This window comes from Conger conger, chromosome 19, assembly GCF_963514075.1.
Source record: "Conger conger chromosome 19, fConCon1.1, whole genome shotgun sequence".
In the NCBI taxonomy this organism is placed as follows: Eukaryota; Metazoa; Chordata; class Actinopteri; order Anguilliformes; family Congridae; genus Conger; species Conger conger.
The window spans coordinates 18,692,307-18,711,731 of record NC_083778.1 but is presented as its reverse complement, the minus strand read 5'-3'; the positions used below and the strand labels follow the sequence as shown (position 1 = coordinate 18,711,731).

The window sequence follows — 19,425 nt, the reverse complement described above, 5'->3', positions numbered from 1 at the left end:
AGCGACCAACACTTTCGACAAGCAAGACGATAGCCTGCTGCTAACAACTTAATTAACGTTAGTTAGCTAGCTAGCTGGAGTAACGTTAACTATCGTAGCAAGTGAATATTTGTTAGCTAGCCAACAAATTAGTAAGTATAGAGACATAGCTTCAGGGCCTCTTTTAACTGAATAACAATGATACTAGCCTAACGTTATTATTGCCAACATACCGAAAAGAATGTAAATAAACTACAATGCGAGTAAACATTGCTGAAAGTCAACGGCTGAATTTCCGCGTGCCGTTTGTTTGTGCTAATAAATGAGAAATTTAAAAAATTAATAAAAAAACTGTCAGCTATCAAGAGTTTGTATTAACTCTTTACAGGCAACAGTAAGATAACCCACACCTGAATATCGCCAAAGCAGATCAACAACACATAACTTAGTAGTTCGTTCGTTGACTTAAGTTATTTGAGCATTTAAATCAGAGACCGAACAGGCGTTTAATTTATCAAAGTATCGCCAGCCAAATCTAATTTATGTGGCTGACTGGCGACTCCCAGCGCCAAGTACGTATAATTGCAGCGAGGTACCACGTAAATGAAGGAACACATTTTCATTCTATCAAAAATATTTTTTTTATAAATCTTTTTTGTATTATTTTATCGTTTTTTTTAGTTTTTTTTTTAGAAACATTTGAAAATGAGCTCATGAAACTTGCATTCATTTTAAATCTTCTTCTTGGAGTTCATTTTTCTGTTTCAGTGGGACGAATGACTCCGTCGATTATTTGGGCGCATGAAATAGCCCATAAAATAAAATGACAATTTATCAAAACAAGTTTAAGTAAATTACCAGCTAATTTGGTCAAATCCGGTAGCTATTTTTATAATAAAGTTGTTTTTTGTACAGAAAAATATGTTGTAGTGGCTTTAGTTCGAACAATCCACAACGACTTCAGCACGCTTCAATCACATATTCAATGGCATTTTCACTTACTTAGGTCAATGTCTTCTCTTCTTTGTAGCGATGCGACAGATCCCGGTGATGGTTGCGTGCACTCAAAACGAAGTTAGTGGAGGCTCAGGCTAAGCGCCTCCAACAAAGTGAAAAGGAAAATAAATGGTTTTCTTGCATCGTGCCTAAAGTTTGAAAATATAAGTTTAGTGTACGAATATAAAATAAAATAAAATGAAAAAACGTCACGGTTCCAAGTTATACAAACACAACGCGGACACAGTTGAACACTGTGGCGTGTTCTCAACACAGGTGTGCAATTAGTGGAAGTCGCTATTAAATTAATTCCTCGCACCTGTATTTAGTGTTCTGAAATAGACCACCACAAAACACTCTGAACGTTATATTCACCTTGCATTACATTACATTGCAACACTGTTGCTCATTTTATCCAATAATCCAATGTGTTCTCCAGACATTGTGGGATTACCATGCTCCCCATGCGTCTTCGTAATCGCAAACATTATTTATTTGACATTTATACAAGTTTTACAGATTTTACAATCAACATTTAACAATGCAAAAATAGTGCAATTAGTTCCAGTACACTTTAAACAGCTCTCTTTAACCCGACAGAGCTTACGTTTTTTGAGAAAAAAAGAATCCCTTTTTGAAAGAAGCTGAATCATACCGTAATATACATTCTGATTTGTACTGAACATAATTTACATTTCAACCGAACCTGTGACGCAGCAATTTTGATATGTGGTGAACTCGCATCGAACAAAGACGTCAAAACATCGACACACAAACCAATGCCCTCGCTGTCCCCATGACAACGCTCGCCTCAGCACTCTTTGACCGCGTGCGTCTGCTGGTGCGTCTTCATGAGGTATGAATGGCTGAAGCCCTTCCCGCACTTGGAGCACTGGAAGGGTTTCTCCTCGGCGTGGAGCAGCTGTACGGTCTCTCCCCGGTGTGGATGAGCTTGTGCCGGTTCAGCGCGCCCTCCCACTTGAAGCCCTTCCCGCACTGGGTGCAGAGGTAGGGCCTCTCCTCCGTGTGGCACCGCTGGTGCTTGGACAGCTCGCTCTGCGAGAGGAAGCTCTTGCTGCACTTGGAGCAGAGGTAGGGCCTCTCGCCCGTGTGTATGCGCCTGTGCCGGGTCAGGACGGACAGCTGGGTGAACCTCTTCTCACACTGCGAGCAGGGGAAGGGTCACTCGCCGGTGTGGCTGCACTGGTCACTGGGTCAGGTCCCAGGCGGTGTTGAAGCTCTTGCCGCACAGAGAGCAGGCGTGGGTGCAGGGGCCGCCGGGGTCAGGCCGGGCTGGGGCTGGGGCGGGGAGCGGGGGTTCGGGGGCTGGGGCGGGGAGCGGGGGTTCGGGGGTTGGGGCGGGGAGCGGGGGTTTGGGGGTTGGGGCGGGTAGCGGGGGTTCGGGGGTTGGGGCGGGGAGCGGGGGTTCGGGGGTTGGGGCGGGGAGCGGGGGTTCGGGGGTTGGGGCGGGGGTTCGGGGGCTGGAGCGGGGGTTCGGGGGCTGGGGCAGGGACAGGGGCAGGGACAGGGACAGGGACAGGGACAGGGACAGGGACAGGGACAGGGACAGGGACAGGGGCAGGGACAGGGACAGGGGCGGGGCGGGCAGCAGTTGGGGTCACTGGGTTCCCTGCTTTCCATTCTCCGACCCACAGAAACTCCTTGTACTCCTCCGGGTGAGCGGTTTTCATGTGCTGGTGGAGGTACCCTTCATCTGAGTGAAACACAAGGCACTTAGAGCAGGCGAAGACATGGGCGTTGGCCTCCAGGGTCCAGCCTGTGGAGAAATAACCAGGAACCAGAGCTGATAAAACACTAAACACACAAATTTACGCATACAACATTGATGTAAAGGCTTCAACATCAAACAATGGACACAGAACTGTCCCTGAGAGCAACAATAACAGAAGACACATAGCAAATAGGCGGCCTGTAGCGTAGTGGTTAAGGTAGATGACTGGGACACACAAGGTCAGTGGTTCTAATCCCGGTGTAGCCACAATAAGATCCGCACAGCTGTTGGGCCCTTGAGCAAGGCCCTTAACCCTGAATTGCTCCAGGGGAGGATTGTCTCCTGCTTAGTCTAATCAACTGTACGTCGCTCTGGATAAGAGCGTCTGCCAAATGCCAATAATGTAATGTAAAAATAAGGGACAAATTAAGACAACAAACAAGCATTTCCTTTTATTAGCAATTAACACCCTGGGTAGCACTTACACTACACCTGCAATATATGGCAGCACAATGAAGTATGATGTATACACCTGTTACTAGTCTCCTGCAGCTAGATCTTCAAAAGCTACTGGAAGCTACTCCTGCCTAACCTGAATACATGTAAATTTCTAATATTTAAGCCAAAAGATTGAGTTTTTGTTGGTGAGAATAATAGGATCCCCGTCTTCATCAAAGCTGGAATAATCAATGCATCCTAAATTCAACGAGCATTTCCTCACCTGTGTTCCCATTCCTGGTGGAGAAATTCCGGGGTCTGTTCACGTTCCTGGAACGGAGCGACAAAGAACACATTATTTCTGAGTTTGTTAGATGGAGAAATATCACACAAAAATACATCCTTCCACACCCCCCCCTCCCCCCCTCTTTTCTTACACTTTCCCCTGGGACTCAGGGAGCCATTTCAGAGCGATCACCATGTTGTTCCCAGTCTTCTTGTTCCCCGTGACAACCGCCTCCTTCCAGGTCCGCAGCCTGGCCTCGGGGTGAGTTGTTCCAGTTTTGGCCGCGTGGATGAGTTTGTTTCCCTCACTCTCCTTCTCCCTCTCTCTGCTGAGTCCCAGGTCCCCCTCAGGTCTCTGCTCATCTTTCCCCTCACCCTGCCCATCCTTCTCCAGCTGGAGGGGACTACGCAGTCATCTATGGAAGGGAGAGCTGAGAGAGAAAGGAAGAGAGGGAGGGAGGGAGAGAGGAAGAGAGAAAAGGAGAGAGGGAAGGAGAGAGCAAGAGGGAGGATTACCTGAACTACTTTCATGCCTGTTACAAATCATACACATACAAACCACAGACTGTTAAACGGAGAGAAAATGCCGTTGATCCACACACTGAAAGATTCAAACACTTTCACAACATTGTGCTGTGTGGCATGTGATGCCTCTTCAATCATCAACATTTTGGGCGTCCCATATTCTAACTCCCATATTGGATATTCTGGACAAATTATAAATGTTCTCCAACCACCAATTTTATGAAGTTGATCAACACATTTCACCCCTTTACAGTTTATTCTACATAGCAGAGCACCGGAGACCTACTGTTTGTGGTGAGCTGTCCAAAGCATTTGTGGTGCTGAAGCAGAGTCTTCAGCTGCTGTTGATGAGAAGCACACTGCATACACTCCTCCAGACCAGCGGCGGCAGCACTGAGCAAGGATGCCGTCTGAGGGAGGGAGAGAGAGAGACAGGGGAAAAGATGGTTAAAGGAGCCGTCACAACAAATTCTATCCCCCTTAAAAAACGTATCCCCTCTGGGGTCACGTTTCCGGTTTCAGGTTCAGTTCAGCCTCGCTAACTAGGAATATAAGCAGAGCCTATTACACATAGCAATAAACAAATATGATTGACGTCATTGCAGAGACGGAACCGGAAACGTGACCCCGGAGGGTATACGTTTTTTAAATGTATTTATTATTATTATTATTATTATTAGAAGAAATATCGAGACAGCGAGACAGCCAGACGGATAGATCACTCGCTCACTAGGACGATAAGCCATAGCTGGTTTTTATTCCTAGCTAGCTAGGGATCTTTCTATTTAGCTAACTAGATGTAGCCTATATCGTGGTTCAATGTATATAAATATTTTTACATATGAAGCACTACATAGTCACGAAAGCATCGCTAGCTTGCCGATGCAGAGCCTATTACACACGGCAGTAAACAAATATGATTGACGTCACTGCAGAGACGGAACTGGAAACGTGAATTTGTTGTGACAGAGCCAACCTACTCCTTATATGGCTTGGGACATGTTCAGGAGAACTGGATAAATGCTAACGCTTGTTCTGTTTGTCTCAACAGAGACCACAACAGTATTTGGACCGTGTCTCCCCACCAGGCTGTTGTTAGCCATGTTATTTTGATTATGAAGTCAGAAATGAATCAACTGCAAGTTGCCTCTGATAAAAGCCTCAGCTAAATAATGTATTTATTATTTATTCATGTTTGCCCAGTATATAAGGTGTTGAGCAGTAGGACCTCGGATAGGACCATGGTGGTTTAGAGGTACCTGTGTGAGATCTGGGACAGGCAGCAGGAGCTCCAGCCTGGAGAGGAACTCCCACACCAGCACCTGGAGAGTGGCATCATACTTCAGTCCAAACTGTACCGGGAACACGTCCTGAGAGAGGAGGGGGTAGAGAGTGGATTTAAAAATGTAGAGTACTGGAGTCAGGTTGAAAGACATTATATGACTGAGAGGAAACACAGCGAGAAACTCTGAGGATATCTGACCTGGAAAAAGTGCTCTCTCTGCGCTGGGTCCTTCAGCAAGGTTTGCACCAGCTCCAGAAAATTTGCTTCCGACACTTCAGCTTCTGCATCATTCACCTGGAAAACACGGCAGGTAACATTCCATTATAGCCATTACAGATCAGCTGCAGCTGAATCAACACTTTAGCTCTGTCTGGTTATACTGTACTTACTCCTGCTGGACTGCAGGGGGCGCTGTAGGACTGCAGCCTGTCTACATGGGCCTGTATGATCTGTGGGTCTGCCAGGGGCACCTCTCTCAAGTCTTCATTTTGCCTACTTCCCTCTCTTGCTTTTCGTGTCCCAAACTCTCCCCAATCATCTCAGAGCTGGGCTTCACAAAGCACTGATTGATAATCTTATTGTTTACAATGACACCGTATCCCACCCATCATTCTTCTCCTTTCTTCTATCCTTTCCTTCTTCTCTCTGTCTCTCACTCTCATTCGCAGGCCTTGGATGAGCTGGGCCCTTTGTCTGCACGTCGAAAGCCCCGGAACTGCTTCCGTCACCAGCGTCACAAACTCCTCCAGCTTCCCATAATGCATCGTTTCTCCCCGCTGAGTCATTTGCCACATGGCTGCAGAGGCCAAGCGCAGCGGAGGAACCAGGAGGCGCAGGGAGGAGAGGAAGAGAGGTATCTGTAAGAAAAAAAAAAGAAGAAGAATGAAAGTGTTAGAAAAAGACTACAGAGATAGGGAGGAATAACACTGTATGACTGAGATGGCCTGTAATGAGTATTACTGCGTTACAATCACATCACAATTGTCTCAGCAATATTTAAGTTTTCCTCAGAATTACCTGGGGGGGAAAAAAAACAGCTTGGTGCTAACCATAATATCCCTGGGAATCACCAGGAAGTAGCCAGAAAAAAAAAATCCATGCCCACACCTTACGCGAGCATGAGCTATGAGAACCGGAAGAAGCATGCCCCATAAAAATACTTCGGAAAGCAGCGGTAATCATCAGGCGACATAGTATGTCCCAACCACCCAACTCACAGAGGTTAGAAGTCAGTGGTTCCAACCACCGTCCAGTGTCAGCCTGTTGGCCTAGCTACCGAACAGTTTAACAAGCCTATAGCATTTGCATTACTCTCACACAGCTGTTCCGATTCATACGTTTTATAACAACCCTACCGTACAGGTCCAAAACGCACAAGGTCATTGTAAACGTGTAACTTTGCGAAGGGGTTATGAAGGTTTCCCAAAATTGTACTCTGTGGAGCCATTAGTTGCAGTTTACAAGCAGAGGATACCAGTAAGAATTAAAACAATATCCATCCATCCATTATCACCCGCTTAGTGGTGGCAGTAGGCTAAGCTGGGTATTCCAGGCTTCCCTCTCCCCAGCAACGCATTCCAGATCCTCCTGGGGGATCCCGAGGCGGTCCCAGGCCAGGAGAGATATATAACCTCTCCAGCGGGTTCTGGGTCTACCTCGGGGTCTCCGCCCAGTTGGACGTGCCCGGAAAACCTCCAAAGGGAGGCGCCCGGGAGGCATCCTGATCAGATGCCCGAACCACCTCAATTGGCTCCTTTCGACGCGAAGGAGCAGCCGCTCTACTCCGACCCCCCTCCGGATATCCGAGCTCCTCACCCTATCTTTAAGGCTGAGCCAGCCACGCTACGGAGTAAGCTCATTTCGGCCGCTTGTATCCGCGATCTCGTTCTTTCGGTCACTACCCAAAGCTTGTGACCATAGGTGAGGGTTGGGACGTAGATCGTCCGGTAAATCGAGAGCTTCGCCTTCCGGCTCAGCTCCCTCTTCACCATGACGGTCCAGCACAACGCCCACATTACTGCTGACGCTGCGCCGATCCGCCTGTCGATCTCATGTTCCCTTCTACCCTCATTCATGAGCAAGACCCCGAGATACTTGAACTCCTTCACTTCGGGCAATGGTTTGAAGCAATTAAAACAATAATTTGATTTGATAATTTGAATACTTTAATTACATGGCACAGGAACTGCTCTGTCCAGTTCTGCTGCCATACCGCCATGTAGCGTTGCCATTGAAACTAGTAGCTCGCCAGAACGTGGGCACCGACATAATTAGCTACATTACCTGCGTTGCTACCTGAGAAACATTCTGTTTCCATTGCTGCAGATCCTTTAATGATGAATGATCATACAACTCAAGGAACTTATAGTCGAACTGAATTTACAAACTATAAACCCGTACTCAACCGCTGATTACAACCGTTGGAAAAAAGAAGAAAAAAAAACATGGCCAACCACTTCCTGTGGGAGAGAGATGGGCTCATATCAAAATAAAGGTTCTAACATTTGAGCTAACGCTTTTAAATCAGAAAAGGAGAGAAAAAAAATAGCAATTAGGTATGTATGAAACTGAAAGCACTTCGGTTTTGCCTTAATATGTTCCTGGATAAACAAATGGATAATTCATTTTTTTTTTTAAACTGTCAGTTAACTGGAGTTTGTATTAACTCTTTCCAGGCAACAGTAAGATAACTTTTTCCCCACACCTGAATATCGTCAAAGCAGATCAACAACACAGGACTTTTTGTTCGTTGACTTCAGTTATTTGAGCATTTAAAGACCGAACAGGCGTTTAATTTATCGAAGGATCGCCGGTTAAATCAAATTTGTGTGGCTGGCGACTCCCAGCGCCCAGTAGGTGTAATTGCAGCGAGGTACCACGTAAATTAAGGAACACATTTTCATTCTATTTTTTTTTATTAACATTTGAAAATGAGCTAATGAAACTTGCATTAATTTGAAATCTTCTTCGTGGATTAAATCAGTTCATTTTTCTGTTTCAGTGGGATGAATGACTCCGTAGTATATATTCTGAAACAATTTCCGCATGAAATAGACCATAAAATAAAATGACAATTTATCAATACAAGTTTCAGTAAATTAAAAGCTAATTTGGTCAAATCCGGTAGCTATATTTAGAAGTTGTTTTTTGTGCAGAAAAATATGTTGTAGTGGCTTTAGTTCGAACAATCGACAACGACTTCAGCACGCTTCAAGCATACATTCAATGGCATTTTCACTTACTTAGGTCAATGTCTTCTCTTCGTTGTAGCGATGCGACAGATCCCGGTGATGGAAGATAGCAAGTGTCTGCAGAGAGCGCTAGCTGTTAGTGGAGGCTCAGGCTAAGCGCCTCCAACAAAGTGCAAAGGAAAATAAATGGTTTTCTTGCATCTAGCCTAAAGTTTGAAAATATAAGTTCAGTACGAATATCAAAAAAAAATAATAATAATAAAAAAAAATAATAATAAAAAAAAAAAATAAACGGTCACGGTTCCAAGTTATAAAAACACGACGCGGACACGGTTGAACACTGTGGCGTGTTCTCCACACAGAAGTGCAATTCGTGGAAGTCGCTATTAAATCAATTCCTCGCTCATTTCATCCAACAACTACAATGTGTTCTCCCAATTATTGTGGGATTACCATGCTCCTCATGCTTCTTTGTGATCACAAACATTATTTATTTGACATTTATACAAGTTTTACAGATTTTACAATCAACATTTAACAAACAATGCAAAAATAGTGCAATTAGTTCCAGTACACTTTAAGCAGCTGTCTTTAACCCAACAGAGCTTACTTTTTTTTGAAAAAAATTCCCTTTTTGAAAGAAGCTGAATCAGACCCTAATATACATTCAGATTTTACTGTACGGGTGAACATAATCACTGCATGAGTTAACATAACTTACATTTCAACCGAACCTGTGACGCAGCAATTTTGATCTGTCGTGAACTCGCATCGAACAAAGACGTTGTCAAAACATCGACACACAAACCAATGCCCTCGCTGTCCCCATGACAACCCGACGAACGGCTCGCCTCAGCACTCTTTGACCGCGTGCGTCTGCTGGTGCGTCTTCATGAGGTACGAATGGCTGAAGCCCTTCCCGCACTCGGAGCACTGGAAGGGTTTCTCCTCGGCGTGGACCCGGGCGTGTCTCTTCAGCTGCGTGGAGCAGGAGAAAGTCTTCCGGCACTGGGGGCAGCTGTACGGCCTCTCCCCCGTGTGGCTCCTCTCGTGCCGCTTCAGGTAGCAGGACTGCGTGAAGGTCTTCCCGCACAGCGAGCAGCTGAAGGGCCGCTCGCCCGTGTGAAACCTCTGGTGCTTCAGGAGCTCCCCGGACGACAGGAAGGTCTTCCCGCACTGGGAGCAGCTGTACGGTCTCTCCCCGGTGTGGATGAGCTCGTGCCGGTTCAGGCCGGAGCGGTCGGTGAAGGTCTTCTCGCAGTGGGAGCAGCTGTACGGCCTCTCGCCCGTGTGGGTCCTGCGGTGCTTCATCAGCGTGCCCTCCCGCTTGAAGCCCTTCCCGCAGTGGGCGCAGAGGTAGGGCCTCTCCTCCGTGTGGCACCGCTGGTGCTTGGACAGCTCGCCCAGCGAGAGGAAGCTCTTGCCGCACTTGGAGCAGAGGTAGGGCCGCTCGCCGGTGTGTATGCGTTCGTGCCGGGTCAGGATGGGCAGCCGGGTGAACCTCTTCCCGCAGTGCGAGCAGGGGAAGGGCCGCTCCCCCGTGTGGGTCTGCTGGTGCTTCTTCTCGCCCGTGGAGGAGCGGAAGGTCTTGCCGCAGAGCGAGCAGTGGTAGGGCCGCTCGCCGGTGTGGCTGCGCTGGTGGCGGCGCATGTCGGAGGGCCGCGTGTAGCTCTTCTCGCACTGCGGGCACTTGTGCTGCCGCCTCACGGCGTGCGTCTGGCGGTGCCGGGCGCGCTCCAGCAGGGAGTCGAAGCTCCCGCCGCACTGGCGGCAGCCGTAGCGCCGCTGGCTGGGGTGGGTCAGCCGGTGCTGGGCGAGCTCGGCAGAGCTCCGGAAGCTGTCGCCGCACTGCGCGCAGTAGAAGGGCAGCTTGCCCGCGTGCGTGCGCCGGTGCCGCGTCAGGTCCCAGGCCGTGATGAAGCGCTTGCCGCACTGGGCGCAGTGGAAGGGCCGCTCCCCGGTGTGCGTGCGCTCGTGCCGCGTGCGGTCCGACGGGGACTTGAAGCTCTTGCCGCACAGCGAGCAGGAGTGGGTGCGGGGGACGCCAGGGTCAGGCCGGGCTGGGGCGAGGAGCGGGGGTTCGGGGGTGGGGGTAGGGGTAGGGGTAGGGGCAGGGGCAGGGGCAGGGGCAGGGGCCGGGCGGGCGACGGTCAGGGTCACTGGGTTCCCCGCTTTCCGTTCTCCGGCCCACAGAAACTCCTTGCACTCCTCCGGGTGAACGGTTTTGATGTGCTGGTGGAGGTACCCTTCGTCTGAGTGAAACACAAGGCACTTAGAGCAGGCGAAGACACGGGCGTTGGCCTCCACGGTCCAGCCTGAGGAGAAATCAACAGGAAACAGAGCTGATAAAACACTAAACAGAATAGAAAATTTATCAAAAGGAGGTTAAAAAGAAGCATGAAACATGAAACAATGGACACAGAACTGTCCCTGAGAGCAACAATAACAGAAGACACAGAGCAAATAATTGGACCAATTAAGACAGCAAATGAACAAGTATTTCCTTTTACTAGCGAATAACACCCTGGGTAACACTTTTTTTTAGTACACCTGCAATACATGGCAGCATAATTAAGTATGATGTATACACCTGTTACCAGTCTCCTGCAGCTAGATCTTCAGAAGCTACTGGAAGCTACTACTGCCTAGCCTGAATACATGTAAATTTCTAATATTTAAGCCAAAAGATTGAGTTTTTGTTGGTGAGAATAATAGGATCTTTATCAAAGCTGGAATAATCATTGCATCCTAAATTCAACAAGCATTTCCTCACCTGTGTTCCCATTCCTGGTGGAGAAATTCCGGGGTCTGTTCACATTCCTGGACCGGAGCGACAAAGAACACATTATTTCTGAGTTTGTCAGATGGAGAAATATCACACAAAAATACATCCTTCCACACCCCTCCCTCCCCCCCCCCCCTCTTTTCTTACACTTTCCCCTGGGACTCAGGGAGCCATTTCAGAGCGATCACCAGGTTGTTCCCAGTCTTCTTGTTCCCCGTGACAACCGCCTCCTTCCAGGTCCGCAGCCTGGCCTCAGGGTGAGTCGTTCCAGTTTTGGGCGCGTGGATGAGTTTGTTTCCCCCACTCTCCTTCTCCCTCTCTCTGCTGAGTCCCAGGTCCCCCTTGGGGGTATGCTCATCTTTCCCCTCACCCTGCCCATCCTTCTCCATCTCCGAACAGTTGGGCTCTGTTCTTCCGTCTATCCCTCCGTTCTCCTCCTCCCCTCCCTCGCTGAAGCCCACACTAGTCCGAAGCTCCACCTCCACCCCGGCGTAATCCGTGCTGTCCATCAAACACTCCGGCACCGCCTCCTTGCCAAAAGAGGAGGGGCTTAGAGCGCCGATGGGGTTGTGCGTGGATTCCGATTGGCCACCAGAGTCTGGCTGCTCAGAGGCGAACGCGACTTCGGCCAATGGAGGGAGGGACAGGGAGGAGACCATGCTGTCATCCATGGAAGGGAGAGCTGAGAGAGAGAAAGACAGAGAGAAGGGGGGGTTACCTCAACTACTTTCACACCTGTTACACATCACAAGACAACAACATCTAATACGTAGATGTTAAACAGAGAGAAAACACATACCCACATACTGAAAGACTGAACCACTCACACAACATTGTGCTGTGTGGTCTTCAATATCAACATTCCGCCCATACGTCACATAGTCTAACTGCCATATTGGATATTGTGGACAAATTATAGATGTTCTCCAACCACCAATTTTATGAAGTTTTGTTGTGAATTATTCATGTTCAGAGACTTTTATTCTGAAATTAACGCTTCTATCCGGACGGTTTGTTTCCGTTTATTCCCGTGTCGTATATTGGCTTCTGTTTTATGCTGTCACTACCGGTGCAACAAGTCACTGACCATGTAAGTTTAATTTTCAGTGTTAGAAAGTTCATGTAACCTAACAACGTGATTCTTTCTCCGTGTTTCACGACTTTATATTGTTTAGTCGATGTTAATCATATTAATTTTACCGTTTGTTTACCGCGAATTTCCCGGTTCAGTAATTCTCATGTTCGGAAACTAGCTTCGCGAGGTACTAGCTGACTGGCCATAAACACATTTCACCCCTTTACAGTTTATTCTACATAGCACTGCAGAGCACCGGAGACCTACTGTTCGTGGTGAGCTGTCCAAAGCATTTATGGTGCTGAAGCAGAGTCTTCAGCTGCTGTTGATGAGAAGCACACTGCATACACTCCTCCAGACCAGCGGGGGCAGCACTGAGCAAGGATGCCGTCTGAGGGAGGGAGAGACAGAGAGAAAGGGACAAGATGGTTGAAGGAGCTGTCACAACAAATTCTATCCCCCTTAAAAAACTTATCCGCTCCGGGGTCACGTTTCCGGTTTCCGGTTACGTTCCCCTCATGCGTCATGACGTCTTAACGACTGAGTGAGCATCAAGTCGACAGCGTGGTTGCCAAGCTTTATCTGTTGGTTTCTATGATACGATCTATAAGATACATTCCCCTGATGCGTACGGTAGCGTCAACTGGCTAGCGTGTCTTTATGTGAACGCCATACGGTTACTGTCTATAAGCATTTATTTAGTCCGGTGTATGCAAGTCAGCGAAACGTATACATTTCCAATTTCCCTACAGTTTAAGATAGCGATAGAGATAGATAGTGCTCATCTCTCGGTGGACTAATATAAGTACCGCTAGCTAGTTAGTTAGTGAAATGGACAGCAAACCATTCGGCAATAAATATATGTAGAGAAGTAGATAAACATGACACGGGTAGATATATTTTATTCGCTCCCAAGCTATCAAAATAAGAAATATCTAGCTAGCGAGACAGCCAGACGGATAGATCGCTCGCTAACTAGGAAGATAAGCCATAGCTGTTTTTTTATTCTACATATTCACAAAACCATCGCTAGCTTGCCGATGCAGAACCTATTGCAAACAGCAGTAAACAAATATGATTGACGTCATTTCAGAGACGGAACCAGAAACATGACTCTGGAGGGGATACGTTTTGTAAAGGGGATAGAACTTGTTGTATTCTATTCCCCTTACAAAACTTATCCGGTTTTCAGTTACGTTCCCCTCATGCGCAAGTTAGCGTCATGAGTTAGCGTCAAGTCGACAGCGTGGTTGCCAAGCTTTATCTTTGGGTTGCTATGATGCGATCTTTAAGATACATTCCCCTGATGTGTACGGTAGCGTCAACTGGCTAGCGTGTCTTTTTGTGAACGGCATACGCTTAGTCATTACTCTGTCGAGCATTTATTTAGCCCGGTGTATGTAAGTTCTCGAAACATATAAATTGCCAATTTCCCTACAGTTTAAGATAGCGAGAGATAACTAGTGCACATCTCTCGGTGGACTAATATCAGTACCAGTAAATCAATATCAGTATTCCTCAATAAATATATGTAAAGAAGTAGATAAGCATGACATAGTATATACATTTAAGTTTGCTCCCTAGCTAGCAAAATAAGAAATATCTAGACAGCCGCTAACAAGGAAGATAAGCCATAGCTGGTTTTTATTCCTAGCTAGCTATGGATCTTCTATCTAGCTAGCTAGATGTAGCCTATTTCGTGGTTCAATGTATATAAATAATCGATATATTACAGATGAAGCACTACGTATTCACAAAAGCCTCGCTAGCTTGCCGATGCAGAGCCTATTTCACACAGCAGTAAACAAATATGATTGACGTCATTGCAGAGACGGAACCGGAAACGTGAATTTGTTGTGACGGAGCCAACCTGCCCCTTATATGGCTTGGGAGATGTTCAGGAGAACTGGGACCACAACGGTATTTGCTGCAAGTTCTGCAAGTTGCCTCGGATAAAAGCCTCAGCTAAATAATGTATACATTTATTCATGTTTGCCAAGTGTATAAAAGAGTGATGAGCAGTAGGACCTCGGATAGGACCATGGTGGTTTGGAGGTACCTGTGTAAGATCTGGGACGGGCAGCAGGAGCTCCAGCCTGGAGAGGAACTCCCACACCAGTGCCTGGAGAGTGGCATCATACTTCAGTCCAAACTGTACCGGGAACACGTCCTGAGAGAGGAGGGGGCAGAGAGAGGATTTAAAAAATTTGGTGAATTTGGAACCCAGTATTGGCACAAGATGAGTGGGTACAAACATGAGGTGAGGAACACACACATGCAGAGCTGTCCTTCAACTGGAGGTTGAAAGACATTATATGACTGAGAGGAAACACAGCGAGAAACTCTGAGGATATCTGACCTGGAAAAAGTGCTCTCTCTGCGCTGGGTCCTTCAGCAAGGTTTGCACCAGCTCCAGAAAATTTGCTTCCGACACTTCAGCTTCTGCATCATTCACCTGGAAAACACGGCAGGTAACATTCCATTATAGCCAATACAGATCAGCTGCAGCTGAATCAACACTTTAGCTCTGTCTGGTTATACTGTACTTACTCCTGCTGGACTGCAGGGGGCGCTGTAGGACTGCAGCCTGTTTACATGGGCCTGTATGATCTGTGGGTCTGCCAGGGGCTCACTGCGGCACAACTCCAGAATAAACTGAAACAGTCAGATAGAGTCAGTGCTGTGAACTGCAATTCAGTTTGGTTCGCGTTCTCCATACGCTCTCAAAGCTACTTCCCTTCCACTTCTGTCGACATCACGGGAGCCCAATCACGTGCCACGAAGGGGCGAGAGAATGCAGGTATTCATTCCAACCAATCACTACACCACCTGATTTCACCAATTAGTTCCCTCCTCGCTGGTTGAAGGCGTGTTAATTAGCCGGTGTAATGACAGATTGGATTGAGAACCTCGGCCCTCCATTGCACGATTAGACCCTTGTCTACATCCTCACACCTCTCTCAAGTCTTTATTTTGCCTACTTTGCCTATTTTGCCTACTTTCCTCTCTTGCTTTTCGTGTCCCAAACTCTCCCCAATCATCTCAGAGCTGGGCTTCACAAAACACTGATTGATAATCTTATTGTTTACAATGACACCATATCCCACCCATCATTCTTATCCTTTCTTCTATCCTTTCCTTCTTCTCTCTGTCTCTCACCCTCATTCGCAGGCCTTGGATGAGCTGGGCCCTTTGTCTGCACGTCAAAAGCTCCGGAACTGTTTCCGTCACCAGCGTCACAAACTCCTCCAGCTTCCCATAATGCATCGTTTCTCCCCGCTGAGTCATTTGCCACATGGCCGCAGAGGCCAAATGCAGCGGAGAAACCAGGAGGCGCAGGGAGGAGAGAGGAAAGGAGGTATCTGTAAAAAAAGAATAATGAAAGTGTTAGAAAATGACTACAGAGATGGGGAGGAATAATTACTGCATTACAATGACATCATAATTGTCTAACAATTTTTTTTTTTTTTTACTGGGAATTACCTGGGGGAAAAAAACAGCTTGGTGCTAATCATAATATCTCTGGGAAGCACCAGGAAGTAGCCAGAAAAAATCCGTGCCCACACCTCACGCGAGCGTGAGCTATGAGAACCGGAAGAAGCATGCCCCATAAAAACACTTCAGAAAGCAGCAGTGATCATCACGCGACATGGTTTGACCCAACCACGCAAATCAGAGGTTAGAGTTCAGTGGTCCCAACCACCTGACAATACATTCCGAAATGTAATGGTGTTCTGCCCTCGTCCAGTGTCAGCCTGTTGGCCTATTTAATAAGCTATCTAGCTGCCTAACAGTTTAACTAGCCTATATAATTTGCATTACTCTCACACAGCTATTCGATTTATACATTTTATAACAACACTGCCTTACAGGTTCAAAACGCACAAGGTCATTGTAATCGTTGTAAACGTGTAACTTTGCGAAGGGGTTCTTAAGGTTTCCCAAAATTGTACTCTGTGGAGCCATTAATTGTAGTTTACAAGCAGACAATTCCAGTAAGAATTAAAACAATATGCTTCCACGATATAGCGTCGGTGTAGCCAACACGTTTGCACACAAAGAAAATAAACTCAAGTTATATTCTACCTCCTGCTTTAATTACATGGCACAGGAACTGCTCTGTCCAATTCTGCAGCCATGCCGCCATGTAGCGTTGCCATTGAAACTAGTAAATGAACAGGCAATGAAGTAAGTAGTAACGTTATTGTACCTGGACAATACGCACACGAAGTGCCAGGCAGCTTGCAAGTTCGTAACAATGTTATAAAATTAACTGACACATTTTCAGTTTTATAATAATAAAACTTGACTGAGGATTAATAGTAAGAAGCAAGACATAACATTAGAAGCTTTTTGAGCGAACATTACAGCGGTAACCAGTAGCTCGCCAGAAGTGGGCAGCTACATAATTAGCTACATTACCTGCGTTGCTATCTGAGAAACATTTGGTTTCCATCGCTGCAGATCCTTTGATGATGAATGATCATACAACTCAAGGAAGTAGACTGAATTTACAAACTATAAACCCGTGCTCAACCGCTGATTACAACCATTTGACAGTGAAGTTGGAAAAAAAAAAAAACATGGCCAACCACTTCCTGTGGGGGAGTGGTGTGCTCATATCAAAATAAAAGTTCGAACGCTGAGCTAACGCTTTTAAGTCAGTAAAGGAAAAAAAATCATAACTCTATTTAGCAATTAGATATGTATGACACTGAAAGCACCTCGGTTATATGTTCCTGTTATGTACAAATACTGGCAATAAATGCATCACTTCTTGCCTCAAAATGTAATTTTGTTTTGTGATGACAACCATTTAATATGTCCTGGATACGTTAATATAAATTGTTTCTATAATCGTACACATTTCGTTTAAGGGAAATGTATTTTCCCTTCACGTCTAAAGCTGCCCATAATCAAATGAATCTATTCAATATGTGAATTACATTTCCCTCTTGACACCGCAAATGTTCCAAATGAAATTGTTTATTGAAATGCCATTCGGATTGGCGATTTCATTTACTCTGTGGGTGACAGACAAACGCAAAACGGCTGCGCTACTGCGGATAGCCAGTAGAGGGCTCCCGCGACCAAGAGAGAGGTAAATTCTCTCACCCAATCTCTTACCCAAATCCTATTGAATATCTATGGAATGAGTTCAAGAGTGTAGTCCATCAGTGCTCACCATGCAGTTTTACTGAGCATGAACAATTCTATAAGGAGGAATGCCCAATGCGGAAATTTTGTCGACCTAGCTATCCAAACTTCTGGCTGAAATCCAAGCAAAATGAGACAATTACTGACTCATAAGAGTGTACACAGTACTGAATATGTAGCATAGACATAATGTCAATGTATGGGGCAGAAATATTTTTATTTAAAACACGAAACGAGTCCAATGGGAAAATAGGCTTTTTGTGCGAAAATATTGGCATCACTAGGGGGCAACTTCGTACCAATTGGCGAAACTGAACTCGAAAGCTAACGAATAAGGTTAGGGTTGGGCCACTGTGGGTTAAACCCATGTTTAAATATGTTAGGGAGACACCCAGATGGGTTAAGAGTGTGGCAGACCAGAGACAGTTGGACATGATATCGTAACCAAAAGCTCCAGAAAGCAGAGAACAACATAATTCAAAGATCTTTCAGAATTTGTGGGTTTTTTTGGGGGTTTTTTTCCCTTTGAAATCTTTGCTCGGTTGATGCAAACAGAATCACGAAATGAGAGAGAAAAGCTTTTTGCTGATCGGCATCATTTTGTGTTAATTCATAATTGTCAGGTAATTGAAAGTACCTTGTTATGCAGAGCCGGGGGAATCGGACTCAGGCACACTGCAGCTGTGTTGCAGGGAGGCGTTTGGTCCAGGTGGGCCTACCAAACAGGTGCTGCTGAACATCTCTGCTGTAGCTTGTGATGAATCGGTGCTTCCCCATGACACACCCACACACACACACACACAGTGCTTCAGGTTCTGAGTGGTTTATGTAAGCTCTGAGCCCATTAACACAGTTCTGTATTACAGTGTGTAAGACAACTGTGTGATAACAGATAAGAGTACCACATCTCTGTATCACATATGTGCGCTAATCGGTCTTTGTGAGTACAGTTGGAAAACTCAGCCCATGTACAAGCATCAGTAAGCAGAAACAGGCACCATATAATTTAATTTCACCCTTTTAATAATAATAAAACATGTTTTTTTTATTTGGTACCATATTTATGTAAGAATTTAATTGACATATATGAACAATAATTTGGCAATATATTCATTTACAAGAGGACTGTATTGTATTATTTTACAGTATTACTGCAGCAAAAATATTACGTGTGACATTAATTACAATTCAGCCAAACAAGAAATTACACATTGTTCTTAGCTTAAACTCAGGTTCACTGTAGCTATCGACCCATCCGATGGTTGGAAAATTTTGTTCTTCTATTCATTGTCGGATGCCAATTAGTTTCAATATAACTTCAGGTGGGGAAAATCTTTGAAAAAATAATGTAACAAGACAACATTGACTATAGTTACATAATAATAATAATAATTATAATAATAATAATGATAATAATAAAATTGGTCAAGTTGTAATAATCTTACACTAAACGTTTATCAAATTTAATATTGAATTTGTTGGTAAATCTATTGCTGGGGTGGCGTGTCATCCACAAGTTCATGAACTTGTGCCGGTCACCAAGTAGTAGCTTAATAATTCTCACAAGGCCAGTCCATTCACAATTAGCATATCCATATTCACACTCATATTCATAACCATGACAATCATATCTATAACCATAAGTGTAACTGCAATCATATTTATATCCATAACCATAATTATATTCATAGACATATCCATAATATGAATAATTACTATTTACATTAATATTCATTTTCATATTCATAATCATAATCACTTATATTTGTATTCTGATGGGTCTTGACCAAAAATAGACCCTCAAATCTTTAAAAAAGTCCTTTCTCCCCTCTGGCTGGACCAGGCATCCCCACTGGTGCTTCTGAGACAAGGTCGCTTATACACACACGTGTGTATCTCTTTAAGGTAACCATGGTTACTTTCCTCCAGACATCTATCAGTCCAGGGTTCAGAGGTCAAACCGTGTGTGGGGGGGGG

At 45.6% G+C, this 19,425-nt stretch overlaps 2 protein-coding genes across 4 annotated transcripts; both read right to left on the bottom strand.

Annotated features, from left to right (window-relative positions):
* Positions 1-2,579: 2,579 nt before the first annotated feature.
* Positions 2,580-6,004, bottom strand: LOC133118841 (uncharacterized). Its single transcript, XM_061229101.1, has 8 exons — positions 5,911-6,004; positions 5,630-5,778; positions 5,439-5,534; positions 5,215-5,325; positions 4,242-4,365; positions 3,583-3,861; positions 3,429-3,475; positions 2,580-2,752 (listed from the first exon to the last, which is right to left on the bottom strand). Exons 1-6 carry the CDS (start codon positions 6,002-6,004, stop codon positions 3,620-3,622), a joined length of 816 nt encoding a protein of 271 aa, XP_061085085.1. The 3' UTR covers positions 2,580-2,752; positions 3,429-3,475; positions 3,583-3,619.
* A 2,963-nt stretch (positions 6,005-8,967) lies between these two features.
* LOC133119191 (zinc finger protein 835-like) lies at positions 8,968-16,853 on the bottom strand. Of its 3 annotated transcripts, none has more exons than XM_061229668.1 (9): positions 15,775-15,910; positions 15,451-15,653; positions 14,842-14,946; positions 14,651-14,746; positions 14,351-14,461; positions 12,559-12,682; positions 11,364-11,898; positions 11,205-11,251; positions 8,968-10,746 (listed from the first exon to the last, which is right to left on the bottom strand). In XM_061229668.1, exons 2-9 carry the CDS (start codon positions 15,586-15,588, stop codon positions 9,284-9,286), a joined length of 2,619 nt encoding a protein of 872 aa, XP_061085652.1. In that variant the 5' UTR covers positions 15,589-15,653; positions 15,775-15,910; the 3' UTR covers positions 8,968-9,283. The 3 variants fall into 3 exon arrangements, with proteins under 3 accessions (XP_061085652.1, XP_061085650.1, XP_061085651.1); XM_061229666.1 differs by having other exon boundaries at positions 15,451-15,656; positions 15,779-15,881; XM_061229667.1 differs by lacking the exon at positions 15,775-15,910 and adding an exon at positions 16,714-16,853 and having other exon boundaries at positions 8,969-10,746.
* Between the last annotated feature and the right edge of the window lie 2,572 nt (positions 16,854-19,425).

Excerpts from the sequence above, each read along its gene's own strand:
- LOC133118841 (XM_061229101.1), bottom strand. The coding sequence starts at position 6,004 with ATGCATTATGGGAAGCTGGAGGAGTTTGTGACGCTGGTGACGGAAGCA. Across the intron at positions 4,366-5,214 it reads CTGTCCCAGATCTCACACAG|ACGGCATCCTTGCTCAGTGC; the intron begins GTACCTCTAAAC and ends TCCCTCCCTCAG. Across the intron at positions 3,862-4,241 it reads TGGACAGCTCACCACAAACA|CTCTCCCTTCCATAGATGAC; the intron begins GTAGGTCTCCGG and ends TTTCTCTCTCAG.
- LOC133119191 (XM_061229667.1), bottom strand. The coding sequence starts at position 16,747 with ATGGAAACCAAATGTTTCTCAGATAGCAACGCAG. Across the intron at positions 14,947-15,450 it reads TCCAAGGCCTGCGAATGAGG|TTTATTCTGGAGTTGTGCCG; the intron begins GTGAGAGACAGA and ends TGACTGTTTCAG. Across the intron at positions 14,747-14,841 it reads CCCCCTGCAGTCCAGCAGGA|GTGAATGATGCAGAAGCTGA; the intron begins GTAAGTACAGTA and ends CGTGTTTTCCAG.